At 38.3% G+C, this 14055-nt stretch overlaps 1 protein-coding gene and 1 long non-coding RNA gene across 4 annotated transcripts in view; one reads left to right on the plus strand and one right to left on the minus strand.

Annotated features, from left to right (window-relative positions):
* FRMD6 (FERM domain containing 6) overlaps window positions 1-11261 on the plus strand; it is a 153444-nt gene extending 142183 nt beyond the window's left edge. For all 3 annotated transcript variants that reach the window (XM_072116100.1, XM_072116099.1, XM_072116101.1), the window contains exons 8-14: window positions 1065-1130; window positions 1415-1483; window positions 1830-2004; window positions 2292-2624; window positions 3886-4005; window positions 6717-6808; window positions 7055-11261. In XM_072116100.1, the coding sequence (XP_071972201.1) occupies window positions 1065-1130; window positions 1415-1483; window positions 1830-2004; window positions 2292-2624; window positions 3886-4005; window positions 6717-6808; window positions 7055-7339 (1140 nt within the window). In that variant the 3' untranslated portion in view covers window positions 7340-11261. The remainder of the gene's footprint in view (window positions 1-1064; window positions 1131-1414; window positions 1484-1829; window positions 2005-2291; window positions 2625-3885; window positions 4006-6716; window positions 6809-7054) is intronic.
* Window positions 1-14055, minus strand: part of LOC140069879 (uncharacterized) — a 54478-nt gene that overhangs the window by 5663 nt on the left and 34760 nt on the right. The gene's annotated exons all lie outside the window — the stretch shown is intronic.

Consider the following 14055-nt stretch of genomic DNA (forward strand, 5'->3'; position numbering starts at 1 on the left):
GCGGCCGTGTCATAGTATGCGCCTGCTAGAAGAAAACATGGGCGCGGGAAGAAAGAAGAGGAGCCGCGGAGAAGAAAGAGGACGGGACGCGCTGACATCGGGGACATTGGTAAGTCGTGCCGACATCGGGGAGCCGCGCTGACATCGGAGGGTGAGTATTTAAGTTTATTTTTTTAAGGGCCGTGGGGGCAGGCTGTATACTACTAGGGGCAGGCTGTATACTACTAGGGGCAGGCTGTATACTACATGGGGGCTGCTGTATACTACATGGGGGCTGCTGTATACTACAGGGGGGCTGTTTTATACTACAGGGGGGCTGCTGTATACTACTGGGGGCTGCTGTATACTTCTAGGGGCTGCTGTATACTACTAGGGGCTGCTGTATACTACTAGGGGCTTACTGTATACTACAGGGGGGCTGCTGTATACTACAGGGGGGCTGCTGTATACTACAGGGGGGCTGCTGTATACTACTAGGGGCTTGCTGTATACTACATGGGGCTGCTGTATACTACTAGGGGCTTGCTGTATACTACATGGGGGCTGCTGTATACTACTAGGGGCTTGCTGTATACTACATGGGGCTGCTGTATACTACTAGGGGCTTGCTGTATACTACATGGGGGCTGCTGTATACTACTAGGGGCTTGCTGTATACTACATGGGGGCTGCTGTATACTACTAGGGGCTTGCTGTATACTACAGGGGGGCTGCTGTATACTACTGGGGGCTGGCAGGCTGTATACCACTGGGGGCTGGAAGGCTGTATACTACTGGGGGGGTTTGACCAATGCATTTCCCACCCTCGGCTTATACTCGAGTCAGTAGTTTTTCCCAGTTTTGGTGGTAAAATTAGGGGTCTCGGCTTATACTCGGGTCGGCTTATACTCGAGTATATACGGTATGTCTCACATTGACAGGTTCACATGATATCTACTACATCTGCTAATATCTGATAAGAATACAAGAGCTGCAGCTATGATTGATGTCTTTAACTTCAAGAACTGATAAAAATACATGTTTACTTTTCTTTTGGCCAAAATCTACTTCATTTATATTTTTAGGATAAGAGAGAGATAGAAGCCTCATTAATTCTTGGACTTACATTAAGAGGAATCCAAATCTTTCAGGTCAGTACAGATGGTGACAACTTTTTTTCATTTTGTTATAGTTATATTATCAAATCTGCCCTTTGACAGCACAAAATCGTCCATATCTGACCATTATTAAAACCTAAACTTTTATTCATCAAATGAGAAAAATAGCACTTTTGCTAAAAAGTTTGCTAAAAGTTTAGGGAATCTGACATGCCCCTTGTTCCTCTGTTATATGTTCAGTTTAAAAAATGATGGGAACTTTAGCAATACAAAGCACATAATATGAAATTCATCTTTTTCTTGCTTCTGTTTTCCAGTGTTCAGGTGACGAGAAACAGCTTCTTTATGACTTTCCCTGGACTAATGTAGGAAAGTTAGTGTTTGTGGTAAGTAAACAGAAAAGGCAGCTGGATGGGTAACATAATAAGTCCCTAGATCATCCATTATACATGCTCTCGTGAAGTCTGTGCTCCCCTAACAAAGAAGCCATTATATGTGTAACACAACAAGATGCCAGGATTACAGCTCATGAGAAGTTAATGAGAATTTACAAGTTCAAATTAGCCTCTTTTCACGTCTGCACTGTGGATTCTGATGTATTGGAAGCCATAGTACTTTGATAGACCCAATACGTGATGGACGACATCCAAAATCCCCCTATGATAATCTTTGTAAATTGTGCAATAATTTGGTGGTACATTGTAGTGGTTTGACATATCTTATATATCACAGGGCAAGAAGTTTGAAATTTTACCAGATGGTTTACCCTCAGCCAGAAAGTTAATGTACTACACCGGCTGCTCTATGCGTTCTCGACACCTCCTTCAGCTGCTCAGCAATAGTCATCGATTATATATGAATCTCCAACCTGTCCTGAGGCAGGTCCGGAAACTAGAAGAAAATGAAGGTGAGATGGATCAACAACCTGCTCAGGAGTTTTGTTGTTTGGAATAATCCGCTGTTTGAAGAGGGAGATAAACAGATGGCAAGCATATGTAATATCCCTGATCTATGGGTAAACAGGATCAGACAAAGCCTATGGGCTAATTCTCTCAGTCTGAAGAGTTATTGTTAAAAATCATATGAATCATTACTTAGTTCTCTCTCTTTAGTGGGTGCTTGGGGTCACTAGAAATCACTAGAACATTAGTAGAATTGTTTTAAAAACGTCTAACATGCCCTATGATTTTACAGAGAAGAAACAATACAGGGAGTCCTACATCAGCGACACGCTGGATCAAGACATGGATCAGTTGGAGAAGAGATCAAGGGCAAGTGGAAGCAGCGCAGGGAGCGTCAAACACAAGAGACTGTCCCGAAACTCTACAGCCAGTCACAGCAGCTCACACACCTCAGGGATAGAGGCAGATACAAAGCACAGGGACATTGGAGAGGACAGCTTCTCTGGAACATCACTGCATCGCAAGTTGAAAACCTGCAGCTCCATGACCTCTCACAGCAGCTCCCATACCTCCGGGGCAGAGAGTGCGGGGAAGGACAGGCTGGAGGACGACTCGCAAGATGATGGTAATGTTCTGTGATGGACCTGCTGCCCCCTTCATCAATCTACCTTGACACTTATTTTTGTTCAAGTCATATCACTTGTTACAACATAATAAAACATAATGGCAGCAGTCCATGGCATGGTCATAGAGTTGGATCATATGCAAAATCATGGAGTGTAAAACTCCTAAAACAAGTCAGATTTTTTTGAGCAGAGTTAGCTCTTGCAGGACATGGTAAAAATATTGGTAGGGTCAAGGTCCTGACACCCTAGTCATTTGTGGAAAGCGCTTTAAATGATGATTTGGATCCCCTGGATGGCAGATTATGATATTTTTATTTAATTTCTGTCCAATAAGTAAACTACAACTATTGAAAAACGAATTTTATCCTGTAAACTGTGATGCTAAATCTTTTACAGACCGGGTGCCCAAACTGCAAACCAAAGCAGACATTTATCTATCTCAAAGTGCCAACCCGGCAATTTAGCCCAATAGTACCAACAATACCACCATACAATGGGCAAATAATACTGCAACATGATGAACTTCACCAGCACATAAGTCCCATCATACTCATAATAAACAAAGATGTCTATAAATAAGCCAATATTATCAATAACATCTTTATTCCTGGAGCAAATACAGTGATTAATTTTACCGCAATACAGTGATTAATATTACTTAATCACTGTATGGCGATAAAATTACCGTAATAACTGTATGGCAGTAAAATCAATCACTGTATGGTGGTAAAAATGAATCTTAAAGTAGCAGAGGCAATTTGGGGAATCCAATTTGGCAGGGAATCTGTAGTGAAGTCGGTGTTGTGTGGTATAGGTTGTAGGCACTCAACAGCTAAAATTGAAGGGAACTGGGCAGGTGGATTTGGAATTAAATCCCCAGTATGACCACTGTCTGTGGCCACATATATACTTACCATGGACTGGAGGGCTCAGCACCTAATGTGATTCCAGTGAAGGCAGCGTAGTACATCCCAGCTGTACTGAGTAAACACTGTATGTACACCGCATGCGCAATGAAGCCGAGGTGTTATGGCTTCACTGGCAGCGTCACGCAGGCGACAAGCGTTCCATACCTAGGGAAGTATATATGTGGCCATGGACACCGGTCATACTAGATGATTTGGTCATACTAAACCATAAGGAACTGTAGTGGGTTTAGTGTCCCAAAGCCACCTGACGTGCGCTTGTATGTTAAATTTAAGTGTGATGTCACCTTTAAAATATATCGAACTTTACATTACATCTTGGTTATTCTTGCAGAGATTGAGATGTTGGTAGACGACCCCAAGGACATAGATCTGCCTTTGGATGTTAGTCCTGACCTGTGTATTTATATCACGGAAGACATGTTAATCTCACAGCAAACTAATGGATACTCCGGTAAGTGTGACAGTGTATTTGGAAGCATTTCTGGAAAATGTATTAAACAGGTTGTTTTTTTTCATAAGCATCATCTCACTGCACATATGTGTCTTACATGGAAGTTAGTAGGCCTTAGCTACAATATCACACATAACCTGAGTGGCACTGCTTTTAGGGAAAGAGGTTTTCTGATTCTCAATACTTAGAAAGAATCATATTCCCTATTGAAATTATTACTATAATAATAATGTATAATTACGGGTCAATGTTTAACTTTTTAGGAGGGTGACTGTTAGACCATGAGCCTTACATCTCAGGTTTGATGAAGGTCACAGCCATTAGACTTTAGTTAACCCCTTACCGACGTGTGACTATTACATCACACCTGGGCTCCTGCTATATGGAGATGGCTCACAAGCTGAACCCCCTCCATACAAGGTTGGAGTCTGCTGCAGTAGAAGACTATATGCGGACACGGCCAACCAAACGGGTCAATCAACGTCGGTCAATTAACGTTGTACAGCAGGTAAGGTGGGGGAATGGGTTGTGCACAGCTTTACAGCATAACATAGTGAGTCCAGGAAAAAGAAGAATGAAGTGGCACTCGCCAATCTAAGTGAACATGCTTCCTTTATTCATACAAAGTGTACACAGGGAGGCCCGCACAGCCGTCTAGCCAACAGGCTGTTTTCTTCAGCGCTTTCTCAAGGCAGTGATAACGCATGCGCACGTCTTGCCAAATATAAGGGGCAACCCAGGCATGCATCGCTATGGTAATCCCAAGCAATGTTAAAACACACCCTAAACCGAAACTACCTAAAGTTCCCTATAAGGCTCAGAAAGCTAAACACCTAATCAACCTTAAACGTGTTATCTCCCAAACATATATACATTTTCAAAATGGGAAAAGAAGGGAGGGAGATAGGGTAGTGTACAATTAAAAATAAAACACATATTGTAAGACATAAAAATACAATCAAGCATAAAGAGACACTATCATATATCTCGATGCTTATAAATGGACAATACTTGTACCTCACAACCTAGAGAAACACATTTAGTCATTAAGACCTGATGTGCCCATGGCCCTGAATTTCATAATGCATCTACTTTCCTGACGCACTAAATTGAGGGAACGATCCCCTCCTTCTGGACTGCATTCTACCTTCTCTATGTCCGAGAAACTCAGCACATTTGTATCTCCATTGTGATGTTGCCTAATGTATTCAATGAGGCGGGGACAGCCGACCCCTCCTATGCTCCCTAAAACGCATATTGCAGCAAATAACCACCGGTAACACCCGCAGGTGGTGCTAGCACTGATCGCAGGTGTTTAACATGTAACCATGCAAAGCTGCTGGTGGCATTAAAATCCTGGTGGCGCTTAGACTCTGCCATATTGGATTTGATCGCGGCCCCCTTTGAAGTCATCAGGGGGCGGTGAACAGTTACTTTGACAGCCTCATATGAAGATTTGAGGCTGTCTAGTTTTAACTCATTCATTACAATGTGCGATTTAATGATGTGTAAAATCCCCATTTACTGCCATAATGTAGTTTGGTAGTATATGATAGGATCAGACAACCTAGGGTTAAAGTACCCCAGGGGGTCTGAAAAATAATAACATTTTTAAAAAAAGTTAAAAACTTAAAAAAAAATTCAAAGTCACCCCCCTTTCCCGAAAAATGATATAAATATAAATAAACAGTAAAAGTCATAAACATATTAGGTACTGCAGCATGCTAAAATGTACGATAGATCAAAATATATATTTTTTCCCGGTGTTTAACCCCTTAACGAAAAATAGTCGAAAATGACACTTTAAAAAAAAAATTCTATAAAAAGTTCAAAAGGCTGGATAGTCCTTAAAATGGTAACTTTGAAAACATAATCAAAAGTCACAAAAAATTACACCCACAGCTTTGTACACTGAAATATGAAAAAGTTATTAGCGCCAAAAATGATTTTCTTTTTTGTACTAGACATTTAAATTTTTGTAAATGTATGTAAACATTATAAAACCTATATAGATCTCTTATCCTCGTGATCACACCGACCCAAAGAATAAAGTAGACATGGCATAGACATGCACAGTGAAAGCCGTAAAATCCAAGCTCACAAGAAAATGCCACAAATGCGCAATGGATTTTTTTTTCCTGCTTCCTAGTACACGGCATGGAATATGAAATACTGTCACTATGAAATCCCCACACAGCCCTCTACATGGAAAAATAAAAAAGTTATGGATTTTTGAAGGTGGGGAGTGAAAAATGCAGAATTGAAAAAGGGCCTGGACATTACAGCAAACACACCATTAGGAATCTATCATCAGAAGTAGATCTGAAGGTAGATTCCTTCTGCCTGTCTCTGTTCCAATTTAATAATCCTGGAACCTAACCTAACTTGTTAAAAACTTTATTTTAGTAAAATGTAAATTAACTGCAGAGGGTACTGGGACGTGGAGTAGCCTGGCTGAGCACTGGGAGCCAAGGCTACAGCACGCCCCATATTAGTAAAATAACGTTTTTAACAAGTTAGTTTAAGTTCCAGGATTATTTAATTACAGATTAGGGCAAAGGCGGGCAGGAGGAATCTACAATAAGATCTACTTCTGATGGTAGTTTCCTCACGGTTGGTTTCCTTTTATTGGTTAATATTGACGTGTAAGAAAACCCCATTGAATTTCTGACTTTTATAGTACTGATACAATCCTTCTTTCTGCCCTGAAGGATTAGTAGTAAAAGAAGTAAACTCATCAACTTCCAGCTCTTCAGAAACTGTAGTGAAGCTCCGTGGTCAAAGCATTGACTCATTGCCACAGGTAAGTTATACCTTGCTCTGACCTTATTCCATACAGTCCCTGTTTCCATCACTGCAACATGTGAACATAAGATATATTTGAGGGCTCACAATGGTCACCTCCCCCTTCCCCCCACAATATCCTATTTTTGAGACTAATATAAAAACTTAAAGGGGTTGTCCACTTTAAGCACATTACAGCAAATAATTAATATTGTTTGTGTAATGAAAAGTTATTACATTTCCCAATATATATGTTGTTTTCCAGACCACCTGCAGGAAACCAAAGACCTCGACAGATCGGCACAGCTTGAGTCTGGATGACATCCGCTTGTATCAGAAAGACTTCCTTCAGATTGCCGGTCTTTGCCAAGACACAGCCCAGAGCTACACCTTTGGATGTGGTCATGACGTAGACAATAGAGGCCTTTATTGTAATGGTTGTCTTGCCCAGCAGTGCATCAATATGCAGGAGCCCTTCACAGCCAAGAAAGCCAGCAAATACTTCTCCTTGGACCTTACTCATGATGAAGTCCCTGAGTTTGTAGTGTAAGCTGTTCTATAATATCCCAGGCCTGGATGTCTGTGATCTTCAATACCCAGTAGGAAGATTGTATCTTTCTATCAGATTTTTTTTTTTATTTTTACTTTTTTATATTTTGATACTAAAATGAAAGCTAATGGGAATTCACTTGTGTACAGCTTAATATTTTGTGTAAAATCCTCTCCTGGTATTATCTATCTGAACAAAATAAGGTACTATTTTATATGTATGGAGAAATCTGCACATACAACAAGCGTTACTTTTCACATATGCCAAAGAATGGTCTTCTACACAATGGATGCTTCATGGTCTCCAATAAAATGGCCGTAGAAGGACAAGCTTTCAAAAGAAGTTTATATTCAATGTGGGTAAAATGTATTTTTGTATGAAACACTACAGCACTAGATTGAATAAAATGACAAAATTAAAGGAACCAATACACTTTATATGTTCCTATATATATATATAGACCCCTAGCTTTCCAACTGATAGACTAGTGATAACAGGGTGCTCATCACAGAGCAACTCCTTTATGGTTCTGCCCAATCATAGATAAAGCCATGGATGGAAGTCACTAGCTTTGTTGCTTCCAGGAAGTTTTATGGAAAGTATTTATGGATCTGATTGCCGACAAGTAGCAGTGGACTCTTACTTTATAAACATTTCACATATAGTAAGATCATCCCATTAATTTCTTCTGAGGAAATATAATTAAGTGCCAAAAGTTTGCCCCGTCGGACCCACAGGGATTTCTGAAGAGCCTACTCCATGTATAACAACACATTGGGGGAGATTTATCACAAGGGTCTGAGAGCAAAACTGTTCTAGTTGCTCATGGAAACCATTCAGATCTCAGCTTTCATTTTCCGACAGCTGTTTATAGAAGCTGTTTAAAGAAAGCTGAGCTCTTATTGGTTGCTATGATCAACCAGAACAGATTTGCACTTCTAATAAATCTCCCCCATTGATTGTTAACATCCTTTTGTCTGAACATCTCTATAGCTCTAAGAGTCTGTGCCAGAACTCATTATCATTGTGCCAATAAGTTTCTTTAGACAGAAAAAAACTGCATCATTTAAAATTGCATAAATTAAGAGAAATTATTGTTTCTACTTCTATCAACATTCAGCTGCCAAAATGTATTCAATGCAACTTGAATCACGTGCTGCTTATGTGTTGTGATGGGCATCTTGGATTACCTAGTCATGTGATTGGCCTATGAGATGACCATAGATCTATATATTGATCAGATTACATACAATGTACAAGAGCATATTTATTTTAAATAATTATCTTCTAAGGAGAAATGCAAAGCTGGATAATAACGATGGATGAAATTTACAAGGTCACTTGCAAGATACATAAAAGGAATAACTGTAAGATCCTGTCTCTACAATAAATCCTCATTTTTACATTTTTAGCTAATTGATTGATTGTGTGTAGGGTAAAAAAATGTTGCAGTGCTTAAATAACAGAATAAACAAAGCATGCAGAAATAAAAAACACACACCTCAAAAAATATGTATTCTTAATTTACACAAAAATATTAAAATCTATTAAAGTGGTTGGCTACCATTACAAAACTTTAATAGGTTCACCAATCTAGTACAGGCGGTCCCCTACTTAAGAACACTCGACTTACAGACGACCTCTAGTTACAAACGGACCCCTGGATGTTGGTAATTTAATGTACTTTAGCCTTAGGCTACAATAAACAGATGTAACAGTTATTAAAGGTGTCTGCAATGAAATTTTATTGTTCATTCTGGTTCTGATAACATTTCAACATTTTTAAAATCCAATTGTCAAAAAAAATTTGGCTGGTGGTACAATTATTAAATATATAGTTCTGACTTGCATACAAATTCAACTTAAGAACAAACCCACAGAACCTATCTTGTACGTAACCCGGGGACTACCTGTACTAAAGTTTGTGTAAAGTCGCTGGGTCCCATGACCTGCCGACAGCAGGACTCAGCACCACCTGTGACATTCCGTGTCCTGCTTGGTAATTTTGTTGTTGCATGCTTTTTCTTTTCTAATTTATGAGCTATAACTATGCAATCTGACAGCACCCCACTTGATGGATTGTGAGATGGTGGCCACTTGCTTTGAAATAGGGGGGATTTATCAGAAGTGTCTGAGGTAAAACTGTTTTAGAACAGTTCTGCTCTCAGACACTTCTGATAAACCTCCCACAATGACTTTTTTTGCAGAACTAATGTTTTCAAGAGAGGATGAACCAGCAGGATAAATGCAGATGGTAGATAACCAGTATGTCTTTAGACTACCTGCACACAATAATATTCATAATCAGCAGTGAAAAACAGACATTCATTTCGTTCATCCATTTTTTGTGGATCCTATGAGGGATCCGTAAAAAAATGTTTCCGACCAGGACATCCTCTACTCTTTATTGGATTGGTTGCACAGTTAGTTGGCACTGAATGATTCAGGGCAGTGTGTGCTGTCCATTCTAATAACACAGGGGCAATAGAACATGATCTATACTTTCATTAGTCTCCCCCTTTGCCTTTGCACCATTTAATACAATGGACAGGTGTGGCACTGTCTTTGTCAAAAATGGAGAAAAATTAGCATCAAGCTTTGCACATTGTGGTTTTATTATGGATGTGCTGCAATATTATCTCAAAATCACTAAAAACAACTGCACATTTTAGCCAAATGTGAAAACCTGAAGTGACACAATAATGAGATTATTATCCATTCCAAGAGGTCAATACCAGCGCAAACCCAACACAGCTGAACTAAATGTAATATGCAAGTTCAGTTCTGCTTTACCGAGTCCATAATAGTTAATCCTGCCTACACACAGACCAAGTGTGTTGGACCAAAGTCGGACATAGAGACCCAGCAATATCAGCTTGTTGATGGTTTCCAAGTGAAAACTGCTAAAACTAAACAAAAACTGTAAAGAAGTTGGAGGAATGAATCTGTAGCATACAATTCACCCTGAATCAGTATATGTACACCCCAGCCCTACAATGCTTTAGAGTATACTGTAGTTTGTAGTATATATGTATATACCTATGGGTCTTATAGATCCTATATAAAAGTGACCGATTTAGCCCCATTTATTTGCAATTAAAGGGATAATATATTTTACATGTATTGTGCAGACAATCCATTAAACATTATCTGTACAGTCAGATGGCCACAATTTATAGAAAAAAATTATATACTGAACCTATCATCCATGTTGTACTAGGTAACATTTAGGGACTATACCAAGGAAGGTATGAAGAACTTGGTCAGTGAATGATGGTTTTATATATATATTGCTTGTAAAGAGTGATCTGTATTATGCAACGATATGAACTGTCACTTAAAGGGGCACTTGATCTTAAGACTGTCTGGAAATTTCATAAATGAAATGTATTGTAATCTGCTATCAGCCATTTTGTCTGACTGTGGAGAGGATTCTGGGATATCTAGTAACATTTGTCCCAACATTTGCTACGTTGTGCCACATATCTGCACATTGTTGCTCATTTATAAGTTACAGACATTTGGTTTAGTGTCTCTTTAAAGGGTTGGTCCAGGATTAGAAAAAACACCAGGCTTTCGGTTTTAAAAATGTTTTTGTAATCCTGTACATTCCTTTACATTTGTAGGAAGTAAAAGTGTCAGTTCAGGTCTTGACTTTTTCAGTATTTTTGGAATTCCATCTCTGTGTCTTAAACATGTATTAAATGCTTTTTTAAAATGCTTTTTTACAATTATACTTATTCTTAAAATCTGGCAAATGGATAATTTGTCTTTCTTGTCATTCAGTTATATGTTGGTTTTATGTCATTTTAAACCATGTACCCTGATATAAACTACCCATGATCCAGCTACACTTGCTCTTTTAGGGAAAGTCCATTACCTCAACCCTTTTTCCAATCTGAAATAAAATATTTTTATTCAACCTTTCTACCATTATCATTCTATATGTAGGCCTACATCTCTGCATGGCAACAGACTGCAAACAAAACCTTTGTAGTCTGATCCTCCTTTTATACAGTACTCTCTTTTATTGGTTCAACATTGTCCCTTAAGGTAGATAAAGAAGAATGAAAAAGATGCAAAGAAGTTTGTCTGCAGAACCAGACTAAGTTTTTAACCATGTACACATATAGGTCTGTTAAGTAGCTTCATACACAAAAAAATGTAAGAGATTCTTAACCAAATCGAAATTACCCAAAAACGTTATGGGGGGCATTTATCAGGATATCATCCCTCAAATAATCGCAAATACTAGCATCCCTGATGTTTAACTAGTGTTCAGAGGTTCAGGGAAGAGATGAAGATTCTGTGATACAGCTTGAGGTGCAGAAAGAGAAAGCTGTGCAAAATCATAGACTGGGATGGTGGGACTGCAAGGAAACAGGAAAGCCCTTCTACCTCACTATTCTTTGTAAGAGACCATAGCTTTCAACCCTCCCTGATTCGGCAGGATAGAATTTTAGAATTTTGACATTTACAAATAAAATACAGCAAAAAGAATTTAAGTAAACTGCAGCAAACCACGTATTTTATGAAGGAAGACACTTGCACCATTTTCAAAATTGCATTAAAGAGTTTATAGACATAGGCCCCCTCAAACTGAAACATTTTATAAAAAATACTGAAAATTTGACTTTGATGGCAAAAATTGAGCTCCAAACACAAAATAAATACCTTCACATCTCCTAAATGTAATAGATGGACATGTGTACAGTTCACAAATGCCTCATATTGATATGTTCACATAAATAAATCATCATAATATAACTAAAACTGAAATAACTAAACATCTGCTTTTCAGCTAGAAATTTTAAGACACAACCTGCAAAATATATCAATAAAACAGATTAAAAAGTAAAGGCACCCCTAAAACCTATATAATTTTGAAAGCAGACAACCTGGCGATGCATTTGGCAACTAACATTTGACCACCCTCATGTAACTTTGTGACAAACATAAATTATTAAACAAAAAGTGCATTGAGAATGCCTCGATAACGTGCGTTTTTACATAAAACTCACATCAAAGTGGAGGTTTACGCACAAATAGGGATTTAAGACAAAGTGAGCAGATTTATATATACCACAATACACAACATCAAGAATTTGCACTCCCAAAAATGCTAAAACAAAAACTGTGACATATTTGGTTGCTATCCACAAATGTGTTTAAAAATATATCACACACAAAATAAAAAGCTCCTATTCTGTCAAAATTCTGTAATTTTTTTTCCAGAAATCACCATGTAAGCAAGAATGACTTTTAAATTCATACAAACTGCCACCTTCATGCAACTTTGCAGCAAACAGCAATAAAATGCAAAAATTGCATGAAAATGCAATATTTCCTGTTAAATATGTACAAATCCATATTTATAGAAAGAAAATATAGTTTCCTAAAAACAGCAAGATGTGAGGAGATCATACAGACCCCACATGTGTATATTCATCAAAATATGCCGCAAAGGGAACGTTAAATCCACAGGGGACACCAAACTATTTTTGCAGAAAATTGCACTGAGCTTCACACAGATCTATCATTCTGCGCTCCTTTACACCATATAAACCCAAATAAATAACCATATATCCATAAACCAAGCTAATGAGATAGCAAAAGTCACTTTTAGATTTGCGCCATTGTATTAGCCACACAATAACAGAACCCTCCATGATTCATAAGAATCTGAGTGAGAACATAACATAGGGGAAAATAATGGAGGATGGTGTGAAATAAAAACTTTCGAGAACATGTGTGTGTTTTTGGTGTTACATTTAACTTTATGGACATGTTCTGGGTTGCGGTGTTAATAGGCAATAGGCATTAGGCAAAGAGGAACGAATGTTCATCATATCAGTCAAACTTCAGAGGGCTATATCTCTGGCTCTGTGACACATAGAACCTCACTTCAAGCCTGAATATCGCTGGATCCATGGCACCTAGAAACACAATTTTATAGATTCTCCTTTGCCTACCCATTGCACCGCCCCTGCCTATGGGATATCGGTAAACTCAAGCAAAACTGAGGCCAAAATGAATGCATTGCCTAAAAAATAACAAGTTCATTCTAAATTGCACAACCATTTTGTTATAACCCCTGTGAAACACTTGAAGGGTTAATAAACTTCTTTAAATAGTTATTTTATGTGTTGCAGAGTTTCTATAATGGGGTAATTTGGGGCTTTAGTTTTATTTAGCCCGCTCAATGTCATGTGGAAGCCAAGCAGGTCCCTGTAAATATAGGCTTCAGAGATTTTCATGCAAATGTGAAAAATCACACCCAAAATTCTAAGCCTCAAGAATTTAGAACTCTTTTTTTCAGAACTAAGCACAAAATCAGCCAACTATTTACTAATTTAACTATTTTGAAGTACAATATGTCACAAGAAAACAATCTCAAAATCCCCTGGATTCCAAAGTTATAAGAACTTATTGTGACACAGGGCAGATTTTAAAAATCAGGCTTGGTCTGATACTAGAGTTTTTGTAAAGTTTTTGTATTAAAATAATTAAACTTAAAAGTAAAACACCAACACACAGGACCATTTTTGTTTACTCTTTCTCGCAATATATCGCAGAGACATTACCATCTAGTCAGAGCGACACGGACAGTGTAAAAATACAAAGTATGGACTCAGATTTCTTTGGTAAGCAACAACAAAACAACAAAAATAAAGAATAAAACATTACAAGGACTCAAAACAATCATAGTATCCACG

The sequence above is a fragment of the Engystomops pustulosus genome, chromosome 7 (assembly GCF_040894005.1).
Source record: "Engystomops pustulosus chromosome 7, aEngPut4.maternal, whole genome shotgun sequence".
Taxonomy (NCBI): Eukaryota; Metazoa; Chordata; class Amphibia; order Anura; family Leptodactylidae; genus Engystomops; species Engystomops pustulosus.